The 17,840-nt window shown below is 40.6% G+C and overlaps 2 protein-coding genes across 4 annotated transcripts; one reads left to right on the top strand and one right to left on the bottom strand.

Moving 5' to 3' along the window:
• Positions 1-1,192: 1,192 nt before the first annotated feature.
• Positions 1,193-3,683, bottom strand: zgc:194621 (uncharacterized protein LOC795037 homolog). The gene is made up of 5 exons (XM_034148904.1): positions 3,167-3,683; positions 2,514-2,578; positions 2,338-2,421; positions 1,956-2,032; positions 1,193-1,417 (listed from the first exon to the last, which is right to left on the bottom strand). Exons 1-5 carry the CDS (start codon positions 3,553-3,555, stop codon positions 1,373-1,375), a joined length of 660 nt encoding a protein of 219 aa, XP_034004795.1. The 5' UTR covers positions 3,556-3,683; the 3' UTR covers positions 1,193-1,372.
• A 1,481-nt stretch (positions 3,684-5,164) lies between these two features.
• si:ch211-230g15.5 (polyhomeotic-like protein 3) lies at positions 5,165-17,672 on the top strand. Of its 3 annotated transcripts, XM_034148078.1 has the most exons (12): positions 5,165-5,686; positions 6,586-7,130; positions 8,174-8,326; positions 8,757-8,858; positions 9,286-9,487; positions 10,062-10,994; positions 11,283-11,614; positions 11,823-11,988; positions 12,513-12,624; positions 12,786-12,906; positions 14,696-15,023; positions 16,931-17,672. In XM_034148078.1, the coding sequence occupies exons 2-12, from the start codon at positions 6,594-6,596 to the stop codon at positions 17,083-17,085; spliced, it is 3,141 nt and encodes a 1,046-aa protein (XP_034003969.1). In that variant the 5' UTR covers positions 5,165-5,686; positions 6,586-6,593; the 3' UTR covers positions 17,086-17,672. The 3 variants fall into 3 exon arrangements, with proteins under 3 accessions (XP_034003969.1, XP_034003962.1, XP_034003955.1); XM_034148071.1 differs by lacking the exon at positions 8,757-8,858 and having other exon boundaries at positions 6,576-7,130; XM_034148064.1 differs by lacking the exon at positions 8,757-8,858 and having other exon boundaries at positions 5,166-5,686.
• The last annotated feature ends 168 nt before the right edge of the window (positions 17,673-17,840 follow it).

Raw genomic sequence — 17,840 nt, 5'->3', positions numbered from 1 at the left:
TCAATAACCCAAATCCAGATTTAGCTCTGATTCACAAACAAATTAAATATATTATTTTATGTGTATGAATAAAAATAAAGATATTAATCCGAACCTGATATGTTTTAATAATCCTAAATAAAGTGTCACAAATGTGTACATTTAATTAGGCGTATGTCTTTCCCTGAAGATCCAAGATGTATATTATCCAAATGTTGTATAATATACACAACAAATAATTGTATAATACCTTCTGCTGCGTTTAAAATTTGCTTTTAAAAAAAACATGTTATGGCTTCAGGTTAATAATTATAAATATTTAGTTGCCAATAACTTATAAAATAAAATGTTGGAACGGGAGCTACTGTTGAAATTATAATATACATACTTGCGTTCATATTTTCACAAGACGCTCGAGATAAAAAGTTGGAGTTTATAAGTGCTCCCTGAACGCAGCACCAGCGTCACAGAATGGCGTCTGTATTGGACTACAATCATTGGCTTCACAAAACAATTACAGCTGCTTCAACTACAAATATTGCAATATCTCCTGCGCATGCTCACTGAATGTTTCGGTCACCTAGTATGACATTTTAATTATGTATGCATGAGACAAACGCACGATGGTGACATTTAGCTCCATGTTTTTTAATCTGTGCATGAGTATGTGTTATGCAAACCTTGCAAATGTAACATCATCCCAATAAAAACAAAGAGATTTAGTGACCTTATCTAATTGCTATGACATGTTGAAGCCTATTGTGACTATAGTATGGATAATCCCTGTACAATAGCTTATTCCTTTAGGGAACAATATGTTACAAAAAAACTAAAGTCAGTTACATTTTTGAAAAAATATTCATGTTTTATACTGTGATGTGTCAACCATGTGCACCCTCACTGCCTCTGAAACAGGAAGCAAACACCCTCTGCTGGTTAATAAAAGGATGACACACGTAAACACACACACGCACACAGTTGATAAATACCAATAGCAATAGTACTTGCTATATGCTACTAAGTTTGTGGAATGGTACATTTCAGAACAATGCATTTATTATATAATTAAATACAATAACTACTTTATGATTAATAACAAACAAATGTGTATGGCCATGCTGTGAAAAATGCAAAATAAGATATAGTCATGGGGTAAATTGAGACAATAAAAGTGTGAATTTATGCTTCTTTTAAAACTATTACATCTGTATGATTCGTAATATAACATACCTTTAATATATAAAATACACAACACATGACATACTAAACAACTGTATACAAAATATGTAGTACAATGCATGTACAAAAAATTGGTGATGTTATTCTATACTTTTGTAATTAACATTTATACTTCAATGTTTAATTTGTATCTGTTGTATCCAACACCTTAAGCTTAGGATTTCAGGACGGGTGTTTGCTCCATCAGCTGCTTCATCATCTGTAAAAACAACAAAGCAAATACTCATTATTAACTATCTAGGTTTATTAGTGTGAACTAAATTACACTAATATCACTACTGCTACATAATGTAAGTAACAGAATACATTTACTTACTTTATACTTATACTCTACTACATTTCAGAGGGGGATATGAATACATTACTGCATTATAGTTACTCCACAGATTCAGATTATTCTTACAAAATATTATCAACAAATGAATATGATATATTACTGCAGATGAAGGTACCAACACATATTCTTATGTACATAAATAAAAAACAGATTAATGAGTACATTTGATGTGTTTAAAGTTTGCTAACCTTGTTTTAAAAGCATGAAAAAAGATAGATTAGCTATTTAAAGACCCTTTATTCTAAATTCATTATGTTAAAGATGTAATCATTAAATAACTTATGTGAATCTTTCTTGTATTTTTAAGTCATTGTAACATTGTTTAAAAATGTATGTTAATAATGAGTGTTTTAGAGTGTTAATAAAATAAAATAATGTAAATAGTTATAGAATATCTGACCGGCTTCTGCTTCCTCTTGGCTTGCATCATTTCCTGCTGCTGCTTCAAGCGTACTTCCTCCAGACTCAAACAGCCACCTGAACACATGAATGCATCAAAGATCATAATATTGTAAAATGTATGATTCTTAATTGGGACTTTTGAACTTTTACTTTTGTTTTACTTTAATCTGCATAATGAGTATATACTATTCGTACATTTTGCTGATCTGTACTTCTACTTAAGAACACTTTAATGCAGGACTTATTTACTTTACATGCTGTCTTTTTCAGATCATGGTATTGCTACTTCTTCCACCCTCCACACACCTGTACATTAATATTAAGGTCTAAAAATAAACATATGAATCCTATTAATTATAAGATGTATCAGTTTCTCTCACCCACAGTGCTGGGGCTGATGGAGACAAACGCCATTGCTCTGCTCAGCCTCAGCTCCTCCAAAGCGGCGAGCTCCGCCTCTGCCTCTGATCAACCAATCACAGCACACGTTAATATTTACCTGACAATAAAACAGAGTTTATAGTGTCTGATTTAGCGCCTAAACATAAAGACTCACTTCTCTGGATCTCTCTTCTCTTATTGGGGTTCGGGGGGATGACCGTGAAAGCTTTGTTACTGAAACTGAAACAGATCAGAAAGACAAATAATACTTATGCCTAGATTTTCTGACCTTTCTCTTTTTTCTTCGTTGCTAAATACTGAATTCTATAATGTGAAGCCCATTTCTGAATCTATACTAAAATATAAAATAAAAACGTTTTTTTTATTTAACAGGCAGTCACTCAAAATCAATGGAGGTCAGGACCCTCCAAAATGTTGTTTCTTCTTAAAAAGAGTTTATAAAATAAGATTTGTAGTAAATTATTCTGTCCTACAGTATATTCAAGAGCAGTTTACTCAATTTATCAATGAGCTGATTGAAAGATAATTACTTTGTATTCGATCATACAGTTAAAATATTTATGTTGTAATGCTAAAAAGTACAAGTTTTTCTTTTTGCTCTCCTCCTATTTAACTCTTTGAATTTAAATGTAAATGGTGCAATGAATAATTGAAGCAGTCCCCCATTATGTCAAGATTTTTTTGAAGGAATGCTTCCAATAAAAAATACATTTGTCTTTTTATTATGCATTCAAATTTCCAAAGCAGACATGTAACATGGTACTTTCCAGAGTTTTGGATCTGAATACGTCTTTTTCCTCTGCTCACCTGTGACTGACATGTTTGGTCTCGGCTCTGACCCCCTGCTGCTCCTTCAGCTCCCGGCATTTTGGGTCAACAGAGCTGCCCCTCCTCCGGTAATCCGGGTCAGTTCTGGGCCACTTTGTTGCTGTTCTGGGGGCGGTGGAGCTGGATCTGCCCCTCCTCTCACAGCTCGGTTTGCGGGCAGGTCCCCTCACCACGGTGCCCCCCTCATCCTTTTCCCTCTGCGGGCACCTTTGGCAGCTCGACGCGCGGCTTTTACGTACGGCGGGCACTATTGGTTCACTTGTAGTTCCGTTAACCGTGCGTACTTTCCCCGCTTTGCTCTTCTCTGGTTTTTTACTCGTCGCCTCCACTTGTTTTGACTTGATAACTTTTGTAGATTGCATTTTCATGTCAAGGTAATACAACCGGCATCTTTAAAATATCCAACTCTTCGATTAAAGTCACAAAAACCTACATTTTAAACTCTCAGGTGTTCGGTTGCTATGGTTGTTGTTGCACCCTAGCAACTGAAGTGTGAAGTCAGGGAGATCATGGTAAGAGTTCTGGTGCAAACTTTCAAAATAAAAGAACGAACCATGTAGCAAATATGAAAAAGGAATGTTTTATGACAAAAAAATTAAAGTATAAATAGAGGATACGAGTTAGTAATGTATGGCAAATAGATATATTTTCTGTACTTTTGGCTTTAGTTGCCATTATATCCAAATATAATCTTTAAATCAGATCATCAAAGTCCTCATCAGAATCAGAATACTTCATTTATCCCATCCTCCAAAAAATTAAATAAAGATATTTATACAAACATTAAAGGTTACGGTAAAATGTCCAATAAAAGATCAAATAAAATAGTGTAAATATGTTTAAGATATCAGAAGTCCAGCACGGATATCAAAATATGCAAGGATAAAACATCTGCTTTAGATGCATTAAAAAGAGAAGAATGTGCACAAATGTGGTAAATAATTAATTCTAAAGCAAATATGGCCAACTTCATCCATGGTTCTGGCTTTTTTTAATGTAGACATGCCACATAAACACAGAGGCAGATTGTTAGAGCAACCTTAAAAAATGTAGTGCAGACCAACAGGGACCAACATGATTGGTCCCAGCTGTTTGATGCCCTATTTTCTGTTACTTTTTTACTTTTAGCTGAAAACACTCCAGTTGCAAGTCTGCGTTTTATTTTGAAGGCCTTGGCGCCTGGTTTCCTGTGTGTTCCATGTAAATGCAGATTAAAGCGAGTGACGTCAGTATTAAGTCAGTTTTTCTTGTCAGTGTCCTACTATCACATGACACAATGCAGAACGTATGAAGAAATATATATTGCCTTTTGCATTTTCTTTCTTTTTGTTTCAGTACAAACTGAATAAATTACCATTACATACAATTAAAGAAAATTATAAAACCGTAATATTAGTTTTTAATATATTTCACTTTATATGACACTGATTAGAAATTGTAGGCAATGTATAGAACTAAACAAATAATGGTATCAATCATACATATAATTATTTTTGATTAAAGGTTGTCTTTTGTTTTGTGCAGTAATGCATCATTGCATGATTAATATGTAATGTCCTTTTCCATTGCTTTTACTCTTTCTTTACACTAATTATGCTGTAGTGAATCCAGCAACAAGTCTATACATTTAAGATAATTTGAGTTTATGAATGACATTGGTTCGTTCCCAATTCGTACAGCTCTCTACTGTAGGAAAACACATTTGATTTGTGATTGATTTATGCATGCTCCCAAACCTCCACACATTAGGCAATATATGGGACTGCAAAATAACTTAACAGTGTGTATACTGTGTTTAGTTTGAGTATGCATTTTGTTTTGCGCAGTAGCCTATTCGATTATTGCATGATTTATATATTGTTTCCCCTTCCAGTGCATGCGAAAGTAGGCTATATCCTGCAGCAGGGTGTTTCTGAGGCTCTGGTCCTCCTGAGCTCTGAGTGGTGCTGTCTCGCCGCTGCCTCCTTGTGAAATCTGCCTTGCATTGCATTTCTCCAGCAGCGGACTAAGCAGGCCCCTCGCAGCCGCTACACGGTGGCCCCAGGCCGGGCTCATTCCCACCACAGACCCGGCAGGTGTGACTGTGGTGGTTTACCGGAGAACGGCGGGCTCCACAACCGCCTCTGGATGCTAGATTTGCTCCGCGGGAGAAGCCGATGCAATCCTAATCAAAGTGCGACACACACACACACACAAGCCCATGCACATGATAAACGGGCCTCGCTTGCAGTGCAACTTGGCGTGTTCTGCCTCTCTGCAGGGGCTCGGGGTGGATAATCAGAGGTGAGGCTGGGGGAGTATTGTCTGGCGGAGGGTGACGCGCACTTTGCTGTCAGACGAGGAAGTGAGGGTGCTCACACACGCCCATTCTCAGCCTGTCGTCCCTTGCTAAAGCAAAGAGCTTCCCATCAGATAACAGCAACAGACTTTATAAACATGCGGGCACTTTCGGGGGGACAGCACCGGGAATAAGCTGCAGGACGAAGCCGATTTTCAGCGGTAGGTGACCGAGGCGCTTTACGCATGACAATTTCCCCAAATGTTTTTATCGTGAGACTTCTCCACTGCGAAGGCCTGTCTCCATCTTTATTTTTTTGATAGTCACATGTATGCTCTCTGGCCTATCTGTCACCGTGAACTGTGACTCTCCGTGTGTTTTCTGCGGGATAAAGTGACTCTGCAGGCCGCGGGAGTGAGCAGGCTGCGGGCCAGATGTCTGCATCTGCCCGCTGAGAGGCACCTGCCTGCGGGATGCTGTTAGCCGAGATCAGGCTGCATACTGAGCTCACATTTACTTCAGAAGCCCCCTTTTGATTCAACTTCGCACCCCCTTTCACTTGTAGTCATCCTAATTGTACACTGTAGTGACAGTAGGGGGCTCCTCATTCTGCAGGGGGGCCTCCTGGAGCCTCACTGGGACCCCTGGGTACCAAAACTCCCGTGTCTGTAATTTACAACTCGTTTTCTTCCAGTTTGGTTGTTGTTGTTAGTTTTTATAAAGGGCAATATAAACGTGCTAATATTAGTATACATTTATATTATGACTTTGTTATTATTATTATTATTATTATTATAAATAGTATTGTAATTATATTAATATATATGATGATATAATTATGAAAACAATTTCTTTTGTATTAGTTATGAAAGACAATTCAATTTTAAAAGGTTTTTATACGAGTTGCACATATTGACCTCCTTTTTTCTTTGTATTAAATGACTTGTGTGTGTGTGTGTGTGTGTGTGTGTGTGTGTGTGTGTGTGTGTGTGTGTGTGTGTGTGTGTGTGTGTGTGTGTGTGTGTGTGTGTGTGTGTGTGTGTGTGTGTGTGTGTGTGTGTGTGTGTGTGTGTGTGTGTGTGTGTGTGTGTGTGTGTGTGTGTGTGTGTGTGTGTTGCAGAGTGTTGAATGATGGACAGGGAGCTGGTTCGTGGGAGCCAATCTGAACATGGAGAGTCCACCAATGGGACCACGCCAGACACCTCCACCCCTACGACCCCCACCCCCCCTCGCCTCACCCCCAACCCCATGCTCCTCGACTCCCCTGCACCCACGGTGACTCCCACCACCTCCTCCCCTCCTCCCCCTCTCACCCCTGCTCCCTCCATCTCTGCAGCACACATACCGAAGGCGGCGGGGGCGGCTGCTCCTCCATCTCCCCACCTCCTCATCCCTGCTCCTCCTAAACTCACCTCCACCGCCACACCGGCCCTCCGCACCTACTCCCGCCCCATCCTCCCCTCCAAAACATCTCCCACCATCCCCTCCTCTCCTGTTGTAGCCAGCTCCTCCCTCCTCTCTTCTTCTTCTTCTTCTTCTTCTTCTACCTCCACCACCCTCTCAACCAAGACCTCCACCAGCCTCACCAACGGGAACACAAGGCCCACCCCCATCTCCACACCCATCACACCCTTTCACACACCATCCAGTCCACCTGGAAGACAGGTAACACACACACACACACACACACACACACACACACACACACACACACACACACGCACCTCCATATTATCCAACATTTATTATTATTAGCATTTAGAAAAAGTTGTAATATCGTGTTTTGTATTTATTGTCCATTATATTTCTCTTGTTTCAACTAGGATTTTATTTCTCACAATTTCAAAAAATATGATATTTAGGGTGATGTTTTTCTATAGTCACATGACCAACTTGCGAACTCTTTATTAGGAGGCTAAATTCCTGATGAAGGAAAGAAAGCAGAATATGTTGGTTGGCTACAAATATAATGGAAGATCGTTTGGCCTCTTAGTCAGTTGTCATTTGTTTTTTCTATTGATGGTCATTTGTAGTTCTCTTGGAAACCTGTACTGACTATGATTTATAACACATTTAAAAGGATTATTCTTTTGAATACTTGCATTTATGGTGATTGACAAGTCACATATTAGGACCCTTAAACCCTGATGAAAGGCAAAAAGTGGAGGATAAATATATTGGTGAATAAAACATGGCACGACATCTTTAATTTGGTTATGTTACAAATGTAACACATTAAAAGTTATAAATCCAGTTGTTACCCTCCAAAATGTGTACCCTGCTTGGAGGAAAGGAAAGTAATGAACATGTTTATGGAAATATAACCGCCCTGCTTTGCCTAGATGCAATCTTAGGTGCGTCGAAGGCGAGGACAGCAAGGACTTTGCTGTTATATTAACTAACAAGTGTGGAAATCAAATGTAGATGACACAGAGCGACTTTTTGCAAACAAAAATGCTGAAGTTGTCAGTTTTGCATTTCTTAAAACATCCTTTTACTTGTTTATTCTTTTGGTTTCCACCCTTTGTACACACTCACATGCTTACACACACACACACACACACACACATACACACACATACACATACACATACACATACACACACACACACACACCACTATCTTGCTTTTCTAGGAAATGTAACAAGACCTTCTCACTCCAAAGCTCTTTCTCTCCCCTCTCCTCCCCCATCCTCCCTTTGTTCCAGGTATCACAAGTTCACCCTGCGGGCACACCTGGTCTTGTGCGAGCCAATCAGAGTGCCTCCCCAGTGCGGCAAAGGGTATCCCAGCAGACCCTGCTCCTGGGGAAAGGTCTCAAAGGGTGCGGACAAGACCAGGTGCTGCTCAGAGCTCAGATGGTAAACATAGACGCACACACACACACACACACACACACACACACACACACACGCGCTTGACTCCCAGTATGATATAGGAGATAGAGATAATGCATTCAGATTCAGAAAGATTCATTAAGGTAATTTTCATGCAGAAATGGCTTTTTTCAGACTCTCAAATAAGTAGTGATTTCCCCAGTTCTCTATCTCACATTAACATGGTTCCTACAGTTTATTTCATGTTACGTTTCAAACTAATTTTATGCGGGGTATTTCTGCTATCCGGATATGAAAAAAAGCATTTCTGCTCAATTCAAATTGCTTTTGTAGAGACCCACACCCATGTTTATTCTTCTACAGCGCCATGTTTATTCTTCTAGACTCTGCTTTAATTCCTGCTCTCCTCTTTTCTATTTCCTCCCTTGTTTACTCTCTTGTTTCTTTCCTGCAGCTGATTCTTACGTCTGCTATGCGACCTGCACTCTCCTCTTCTTCTTCTTCCTCCTCCCCCGCCTCCTCCTCCCCTCTTTACTCTAACCCTGCCTCCGCTCAGGTGAGCAGCCGAGCAAATCCCACCTTTGTGCATGTATTTATTTAGTATCCTCTGTTTGCTAAGCTCTGCTAGACCTTGATGCATGACTGTGAAGCTTTTCTATTCTGTAGCACACATTACAGTTACTCATTTACCTTCATTTATAATATTTACAACATTGGGCGTTAGATTTCAGTCAAAGGATCTTGTTGCATCTAGCCAGCAACTGTGTTGTCTCTAAACAGTCAATTATAAATTGTTATAAGTGTAAGTAAAAAATGTTACCCATTAAGCTCAAGGACCAAACACTACTGTTGTTAGAAGGAACGCTGGTTTTCTACTGTTAGCCAAACATGCTAATGATCAAAGCTAACGATAAATTAAAGCAGAAAGTAAAACGATGTGTTTGGGATCTGATGTTTTTTTTATTCTGTCTTTCCCTCTGCAGCTCCAGAGTCTCACCCTCAGGCCTCCTCCCCCCGGGGTCCTCACCATCCCTCCCTCACTCCGCCTGAAGACACCCTGCTCCGCCCCGCCTCCCCTCTCTCGCCCTCACGCCCCCATCTTCCCCCCCCTAAGGCCCCGACCACAGTCTTGCAGCACAGAGACCCCCAACACGCCGAGCCGTCACCTCTCCGTCCCCCCGCCAAGTACGTCCCTGCAGGACAACTAAGAATAACCCTGGGTGTGAGAGTAGAGGAGGATCTCAGGAATAACATATTCATTTATATTTACTGAGGAAATATTAAACATCAGCAGAGAAAGACACTAAAAGTGAAAAAAACTCTGCATTTACATTAACCTGTCAATTATGACATTATGATTACATTGGTAAAACTAGTGCATTCCATCATAATATCATAACATCATTTCTCTGCTCTACCAATCTGAAAAAGAGAAATTCTGCAAAATACATTTTTTCATTTCTAGCAAAATAACGGGACCCTCTTCAGGTCCCTATAAGTAAAAACAAATAAAACAGTGTTTCACCTGTTTATTCCTAATTCTCTCACATCTCTATCTGTCAGGGATAGATACAAAAATGTACGTGCAATTTTATTATATGTATGTTTACATAATTATCTTAATACTTTTTACTCCCGTTAACTCTTTATTTCACCAATAAGCCATATGCAATGTTAGCTTTGTTCTGGTGTGCACTTGCCTTGTGAATAGAATGTATTTTTTTCTCTTCTTAATGTTTTCTCTTTGTTTATTCTTCAGCTCTGTACTCTCCCGTGCGAGCCGTCCCGCTGCGCCCCCGGCTCCACTCTCCAAACGGACACCGGGTGGTGTCCTCTCGTCAAACCTCGACCCTTCAACCCATTGCTGCAGCCCCCGTCTGCCAGGCCCCCCCCACTCGCTCGCCACTGTCTGCACTGAAGAGCTGTCCGTTAACCCAGACTCTGCTCGGCCAATCACAGCACAGTTCCTTACCCGGGACCACGTCTGCTTCCTCTCACTTTGAGCGCACGCCGTCTGCGGCGAGGCAGCTGCAGATCATCGCCCTCTCCTCGGGACGCCAGACCAAGCCTTGCACGTACCCCCCCGCTGCATTAGCCCCTCCTACTGTGGAGGTGCAGGAGAAGCCAAGCCAATCAAAGAGGACGTTGAGCGGCGAATACGTCCTTCCTCTTCCTCGTCCTCTGATGCCCTCGTTGCCAAAAAACAGCTCGCCTCCATCCCTCCTGAGTCCGGCTTCCCCTCCTCAAACACAAACTCTTCTCCGGAGAGGAGAGGGGAGGGAGGAAGAGGAGCAGAGAGAAGGAGGAAGAGGGAGAGAGGGAGACAGAGAGGAGCTGAGGGGGGAGAAAGACGACCAAAGAGGGAAAGAGAAACAGAAGCTCCCTCCTGAGAGGGAAGAAAGCATCGTTGGTCAGAAGAAAGAGGAAGAGGAAACAGTCAGAGTGGAAGAGCACATGGAAGTGACGGAGGAAGGCCAAAGTGATGGACAGAAGGCGGGGAAAAAGATGGAGGAGGAAGGAGAGAGCGCCATGGACCAGTCTGAGAGTCTCCATCAGGACCAGAACTTAGATACTGACCCTGTTGAAGACGAGGAACAGAAACCAGTCCTGGGTCCAGCTCCAGAGTCTCTGCAGCCGGGCGGTCAGGAGGACTTCAGTGAGGACATGTCCACTCAGTCTGACAACCAATCAGGTACCTCCATCTGTACACCTCTCAGAGCACGCTTCACCCCAAAAAAACAATAATTTGTATTTACAGGATGGCCGAGTTCCTACTAATGCTGTACTGAGTGTCTTTTTGTGTCATTCAAAGCTTCATATACTACATATCTTCCTGTTTTGGATTGACAAAATAACACAGTTAAATAATTGGAAAAAGTTGGATCGAAATGTTTTTGTTTGTTTGTTCTTTTAAAGATGAACTATTTATTAATTTATTTAACAACTTATTGACTCTGACATTTGTCTGTTCTTCTCCCAGCGTTATCCAGCCTCTCCTCCCAGTCTCCCCCCTCCTCACCCTTCATCTCCCCCTCTGGAGAACCCCATCCTCCCCTCCTCCCCCCTCAGCCTGCCCTCCCTACTGACCTCAGCCAATCACAGCCCGAGAGGGAAAGAGTTGCAAAATCAAACGGCGAGTCGCAGCCACCAGAAACGGCGACGGAGCCCCTCGGCCAATCAGGAGACGAGTCGGAGAACTTGGACCAATCGCTAAGTAGCCCCTGGGAACCGGGGGCGTGGCCTGAGGGGAGGCAGGTGCTGACTCACCTGGTGGAGGGCTTCGTCATCCAGGAGGGGCTGCAACCTTTTCCAGTATGCACAAATACACACACACACACTGTAAATAGAAAATGTATTCAAAATTGAGTGCAAACGTATTAGCTTCAAAATATACTTAAAGTTACCAATGAACAAGTCCTTACTATGCAGAATTGCCCATTTCAGAATGATATACAATGGATTACAAACAGTGTGTACCTTGCACATTAGCGTGTGTTTGAGCACCTTTCTGTTCCTGCAGGTGAACCGCTCGTCCCTGCTGGTTCCCGCGCGGGTCTCCACGCCACAGGAAGTGAACGGGACCAACGGCAGCGCAGAACTTCCTGTGACGGACACAGAGAAACCAGCTGAGCACTGCATCGAGTCAGAGGGGGAGGTGGGGGGAGACGCAGAGGACCCCGACAAGAGTAAGACCTTATGTGAAGATCTAGTTTATTTGCACATTTTTAATTACACATAACAAATCTAATAGACTGCAGGAAGAGGCAGAAACCCCACCTAAACAACAATAATATTTCAAACAGACAACTCACAGTGATAAAAAAAATATGAAACCCTCCCTGCACATATAAGGAGCAACAACATGAAACCCCTGTTTGTTAAAGTTAAAAAAGTAGTTGATCCTCTTTCTACTAAATATGAATTGTTGTCTGCAGATTTAATGTCTTTGAAATAAAAACACAGTCGACCATTAATCTTTTTATGTGATATGTAAAAAATAACACTTGATAAGACTATTTTTAGACTCAGTTTATATATATTGGACATTTTCATTAAGCAAAACATTCTCAGAAGTGAGAATTTGTGGCTTCTTTTTAACCTAAAAGGAGATAAGGTGGTCCTTCTTCTACCATATTCTTCTTTGCTGAATATTTAATACATGTGCAGCCTTAAATCCTCTGAAAAAAAACACTCTCTGTCTCACACACAGGTCCGGTACAAAGGGACAGGACGGTGCTGCACTGTCAGTTCTGCGGGAAGCGAGGCCACGCGCACAACTTCATGCGGTCCAAACGCTTCTGTTCCACTTCCTGTGCACGCGGGTGAGAATCAGAAACACAAAGGCTCTGTCTCTGAGCTGCAGCTGTGTGTTCAGGGGTGTTGCTGCGCTGGCAGGATGTGGTGTGTGTGGCCGTTGCAGAACACACACAGGTGTTACATGCACAGTGCGTGTAAATTAAAACTATTTGTATTCCTGCCTCAGGTTTAACGTGCGTCTGACGAAGCGTCTGCGGGCTCTGAGCGCAGGGAGCCGGTCTGAAAGGCCCCGACCCGCTCTGAACAGGGCCGAGTCCGTCCCGGGGAAGCCTCTTTTACTGAGACTGGTAGGGACCCTGAACTCACCACCAGTTTAAAATAAAAACTAACACTCACTACACAAATTACCCCGAGTTTACCTCATATAAGTGACCTAGGGTGCAGCAAAATACCAGAATTGATTTTCAAAAGATTATATATTTTAAATAAATAGGTTTCTTATACTCTTAGGACATTATCTTGTAAATAATCTAGCGCCCCCCTAAATAATTTATTTCAGTTTTTGCTTGTCTCCCATTATTGTGTTTAATTTGCAAAAGAGAGACAAAATGCACAATAAAAAAGTTTAAGATTTTTTTTTTGTATTCACACTAACTTTAAACAGCAGGGGGAGACATTTGAAAACTAGTATTAATATTTAAAAAATACATACAAATAATTATCAATATATAACTAAAAGTCCTCAAATTAAAGAAAAATAAGAACACTTAATACAATTTAAATAAAATGAAGAGATGATTAGTCAGGTGGCAAAGTTTGTATTAGTTCAATTAATCTGTAAAATATGTTCATTTATAAAAAAGAATAATCAGAGCTGCCAGACTGAGACTTCACTCCTAACTATGAGAAAAATAAAGTATAATATTAACAAGACACAGATAAATGTTTGGGGAATAAAAAGAGAACCCAAATATAAAAAGAGACAAATCCCAGAACTGTTGTCAATATTAAAAATAACCACGCCAGAATGATAAAAGTCATCATGTCAACATTATTCAAAGAAGTAATTCAGATTAACAAAACACAACAAGATGCAGACCACACAACTACAAAACAACTCAAGCATGTTAGCATAGTAACATTTAGCTTGTGAGCTAGCAATGGTACTATGGTTGTTAACCAACATGCTAGCATATAGCATGTAGCCTAATGTTTAGCACGTTTTGCTACTGCTAGCATGTCTTTATGTTCAACTGTATTCCATGATTAAACTCATCAAATGAGGGCCTTTCAGTTTGCTGTAAAAGTCTGCAGTTAAATCCTCTTCTCAGTCCTCAATGTTTTCACCAAAATACACCTCAGTGCTCACACAGGTGTTATTAAAGAGCCTCAATGTCTTATGGGATTTGTAGTTCTGAGGGCTCTTTTGAAACTATTTGGTTTAAGATTGAGTTATTTTACTTTTGAGTTAGCCGTTAATACTTCTGTACTTTTTGCAGCGGTGAAAGAAATATTCAGATGTGTCAGTTAAAGTATTAGTAACACCATGAAAACAATCACTTTTAAGTGAAAGTCATTAAAGTACATTATTATAATAAGTAAAAATAAAGTATAGAGAACGTATCTAAAGTATTATACAGGACAAAACATCAAAACTATTTTAAAATAAGTAAAAGAAAAATCAACAACATCAATTTAGAAAAATGACCAAACAGTTAATAAAATAGTTGCCAATTGTTTTGTTGTCTACTGATTGGACAGGCTGTCTCTCTTATATTATCTTTTGTGACATTTAATTTTTAACACAACCTAATATTTTAGTTTTTTTGTATTTAAATGTTTTGTATTTGTTTTACTACGGATGTCAAGTACTTTAATTTGAAATAAGGTGCATTACTCAAGATTCATTTGTAAGAAAACATCTTAATATTTGAAGTAACTTGAGCTGTCAGATAAGTAAAAGTACAATATTTACCTCTCAAAGGAAGTAGAAGTATAACAAATGGCATGAGAAGGAAAACCTCAAGTAAAGCACATGTATCAAAGAGCATTACTTGAGTAAATGTACTTAATTACATTTTAGCAAGATCTTTAAGTATTAAAATAATAACAGATTAACTCACAATTCTTCTGCAGCCTCGTGATCTGTGGAGCGCCGGGCGGCGAGAGAAGGAGGGGAAGGAGAAGGCGACGGAGGCAGAAGAAGATGAGGAGGAGGAAGAGGAGGAGGAGGAGGAAGAAGAGGAAGAAATGGAGGGAGGGGGAGAGGAGGAAGATGATGAGGGGGAAGAAGATCCTGCTGTCGCCATGACGGCCAGGATGGAGCGGCGGGCGGCGAGGAGAGCGAGGAGGGCATCCGCCCCCCCGCTGACCACGCCCACCCCCAAACCAACGAGCACCTTCAGACCCCCCCCCACCCAGTGGAGCGTGGAGGAGGTCACCGCCTTCATACACACACTGCCAGGTACATTTCAAATAAAGGCTTTACATCAGAAAATTATAATTGTAAATGTAATTATATCATGGGTAACAATCGGTCTAACATGACAAACTCTAAGGCCCCGGCTCCACGGGAACGCATATGGCAAAACGCATCGGAGTAACCGCAAAAAACCTTCCGCCCACACGCAATATACACCGGATTGTGTCAAGCTCCACGAGACGGCTCCGTTTACATCCAACCGCTGGAAAAGCTGCAGTACATATGCCGAGCCTGTACGTGGCGCTGTAACTTCCTCCACAAAAGCAGCAACTTCCTCCACAAAAGCAGCGAAGAAGAATGGTTGTCATGGCTGCACTTCTGTTTATTCTCCGCGGTGGGGGCCGAGGGATCCGGGCAGAGTTTTTCGCCGGTCAACGTGTGTTAAAGTTTAAATCTTCCGGACAAAATTATGTGCCGGTCAAAGGTCTTCTTTGTTATTTATTGAGCTTTAAAACAAATGAATAACGACGATATAATGATATATAATCATAAAATACACGGAGCCTGTCTCTTTTTCCTCTCTTCTGACAGCGTCAGTGTCTGTCTCATGCAGCAGCTGATCCTGTAATGATGACTCGACAGTAAAAATAAACATATTTATAACTAGTTTAGGTAGTTTGAGAGGTAATTAAAATAGCTAAGGGTGATGATCTGACTTGAAGTGTGTGTTTTGCTCCCGCTGCATCACAGCCGGAGGAGCTGCGTGTCTCCGTCCTGTCAGATTAGACTTCACTCGCGTTTATGTCCATATCGAGATAAAGATAAATAATCTGAATTCAGTGTGCAGTGTACTTTTGCGGGGGTGAGCAGCAGAGGCGGGGAGAGGCGGGGCTATTGCGTCGTCATTATCAGAAACGGATGACCGTATAGGCTACCACACGGCCCCGTTGGACCCCCCAGAGCGCTCCGTTCCCAGATCTATCCACCTTTGGACCCGTTGTCGTTTGCAGGGTCTGTTTCTACGTTTCCGTTACGGCGTCGTCGAGCTTAAAGGGCTATACGCATGAGAAATATGCGGATTCAACCCGTTTTCGTTCCCGTGGAGCCTAGGCCTAAGTATGATCCTTTTTCTGGGGTGACCGGGATTTTTTAAGTTTATAGAACAAACAATTCTTCTTAATAATTGTCTCTGCGACCTCAGGGGAAAAAGGCAGTTTGATTTACACAAAATAAAACAGTATAAAATGACTCCACTGTCATTCAGTCTGATTTACACTCGAATGTGTTAATCATGAGCAGATGACATGTTCTTCATCCAATTAAGTGTTTCGCAAAATACTGAAATCAACCGCAGGCTGAGGCAGCATATTTTCATCCTCCACTGTGAAACATCTGGAAGAAAATCTGAAGAGTGAAACACAAGTGTTAAAGTATCTTCTCAGAAACACAGAAGAGTTTATCAAGAAGGTTTAGGTCATTTAAAAACAATTTCAATAACCTGAACATATTTGGCGTAGTTTTTGGCTTAAAGAAACACAAACTAATTGAGAAAATAATCAACAATGAAAATAATCGTTAGATGCAGTGCCTAACGCTTTAAGATTTTCACAGTGTTACAAAACTGTAAAAAGTATATCTGTTTTTAAAATGAAAGCTACAGCTTATTTATTTGTGTTTCAGGCTGCAGCACCAACACCTCGAGAGCTGAAAATATTAATTACTTTTCAATTAACATAGCTCTAAAAGCAAGTAGATTGAGCAGGGGATTTGAAGAAATGTACAGTATAATGTGTGAAGAATATGCGCAATTTCCAGAGATAATAGGGCAATACATGTGCATTAATGTTTTGCTAAGAGACACATCAACACCTTGTTCAGAATAAGCTGTTTAGAGGATGGAAATGTGTTTTTAAATATGATCCGATCTCATCTTTTTCTCCGTGTTTCAGGCTGCAGCGACGTGGCCGAGGCGTTCCGGCTGCAGGAGATCGATGGCCAAGCTCTGCTGCTGCTCACTGAGGACCATCTGATGACCAGCATGAACATCAAACTTGGACCAGCACTCAAGATCTGCGCTCACATCAACACACTGAAAAACCAATGAGAGACAAAAACAGACAAAAAATCAAGCAATGGAGGAAGTTAAATGTGAAGAGAAAGGAGAGTTTTTATGAAAAGCTGACACCAAGGATGACAGAACAAAGTCACAAAAAGAGGTTCACGGTAATTTATGAGATTATAAATCAAGGTGTGGCCTTAGGGAACAGAAAAAAAGTCCGGAAGAAATTCAATCCGTTCTGGGGCTGTAGCACGAGAGATTTTTGTAACTTTGTGTATATTTTACATGCCGCTGGAGAGTGTAAATTTGAAGCTATTTCATGAAGGATTTTGAACATTTAATATATAAAATTTGTCTATTTAGTTTTTTTAGAATGTGACGTCAACGACAAATCTATTCAGTAGCTAACATAACCGGTGTGTGTAAAAATAATAATAATAATAATAATAACACGTAGACTTTGTAAGTGATTCATGAAAGTTTAATGTTTTATATCACTATATTCTCGACAAAAACATGTCTGTGGATTAAAAAAAAGTCACTATCAGGGTAGAGGCTGGTGTCTTTAATCATCACATTTTTATGGTATCATGCCTGAAATTATTTAATAAATAAATAATTAATCAAAACGATTGTTTTATCTTATTGTTTGAATAGAAAGAAATATGTTTTACACCAACAGAGGGCCACAGTGAGACAGGTAAGTGATATATGAAGATAAATCTGTATTTTGTTAAATAAACTAATATGAATTCACCTCACAAAGTTCCTTCCGGAGATCCAAAAACCTCAAATATGTG

Source organism: Trematomus bernacchii, unplaced genomic scaffold (assembly GCF_902827165.1).
Source record: "Trematomus bernacchii unplaced genomic scaffold, fTreBer1.1, whole genome shotgun sequence".
Lineage (NCBI taxonomy): Eukaryota > Metazoa > Chordata > Actinopteri > Perciformes > Nototheniidae > Trematomus > Trematomus bernacchii.
The sequence above is the reverse complement of the archived record's forward strand: the minus strand, read 5'-3'. Positions and strand labels throughout refer to the sequence as shown.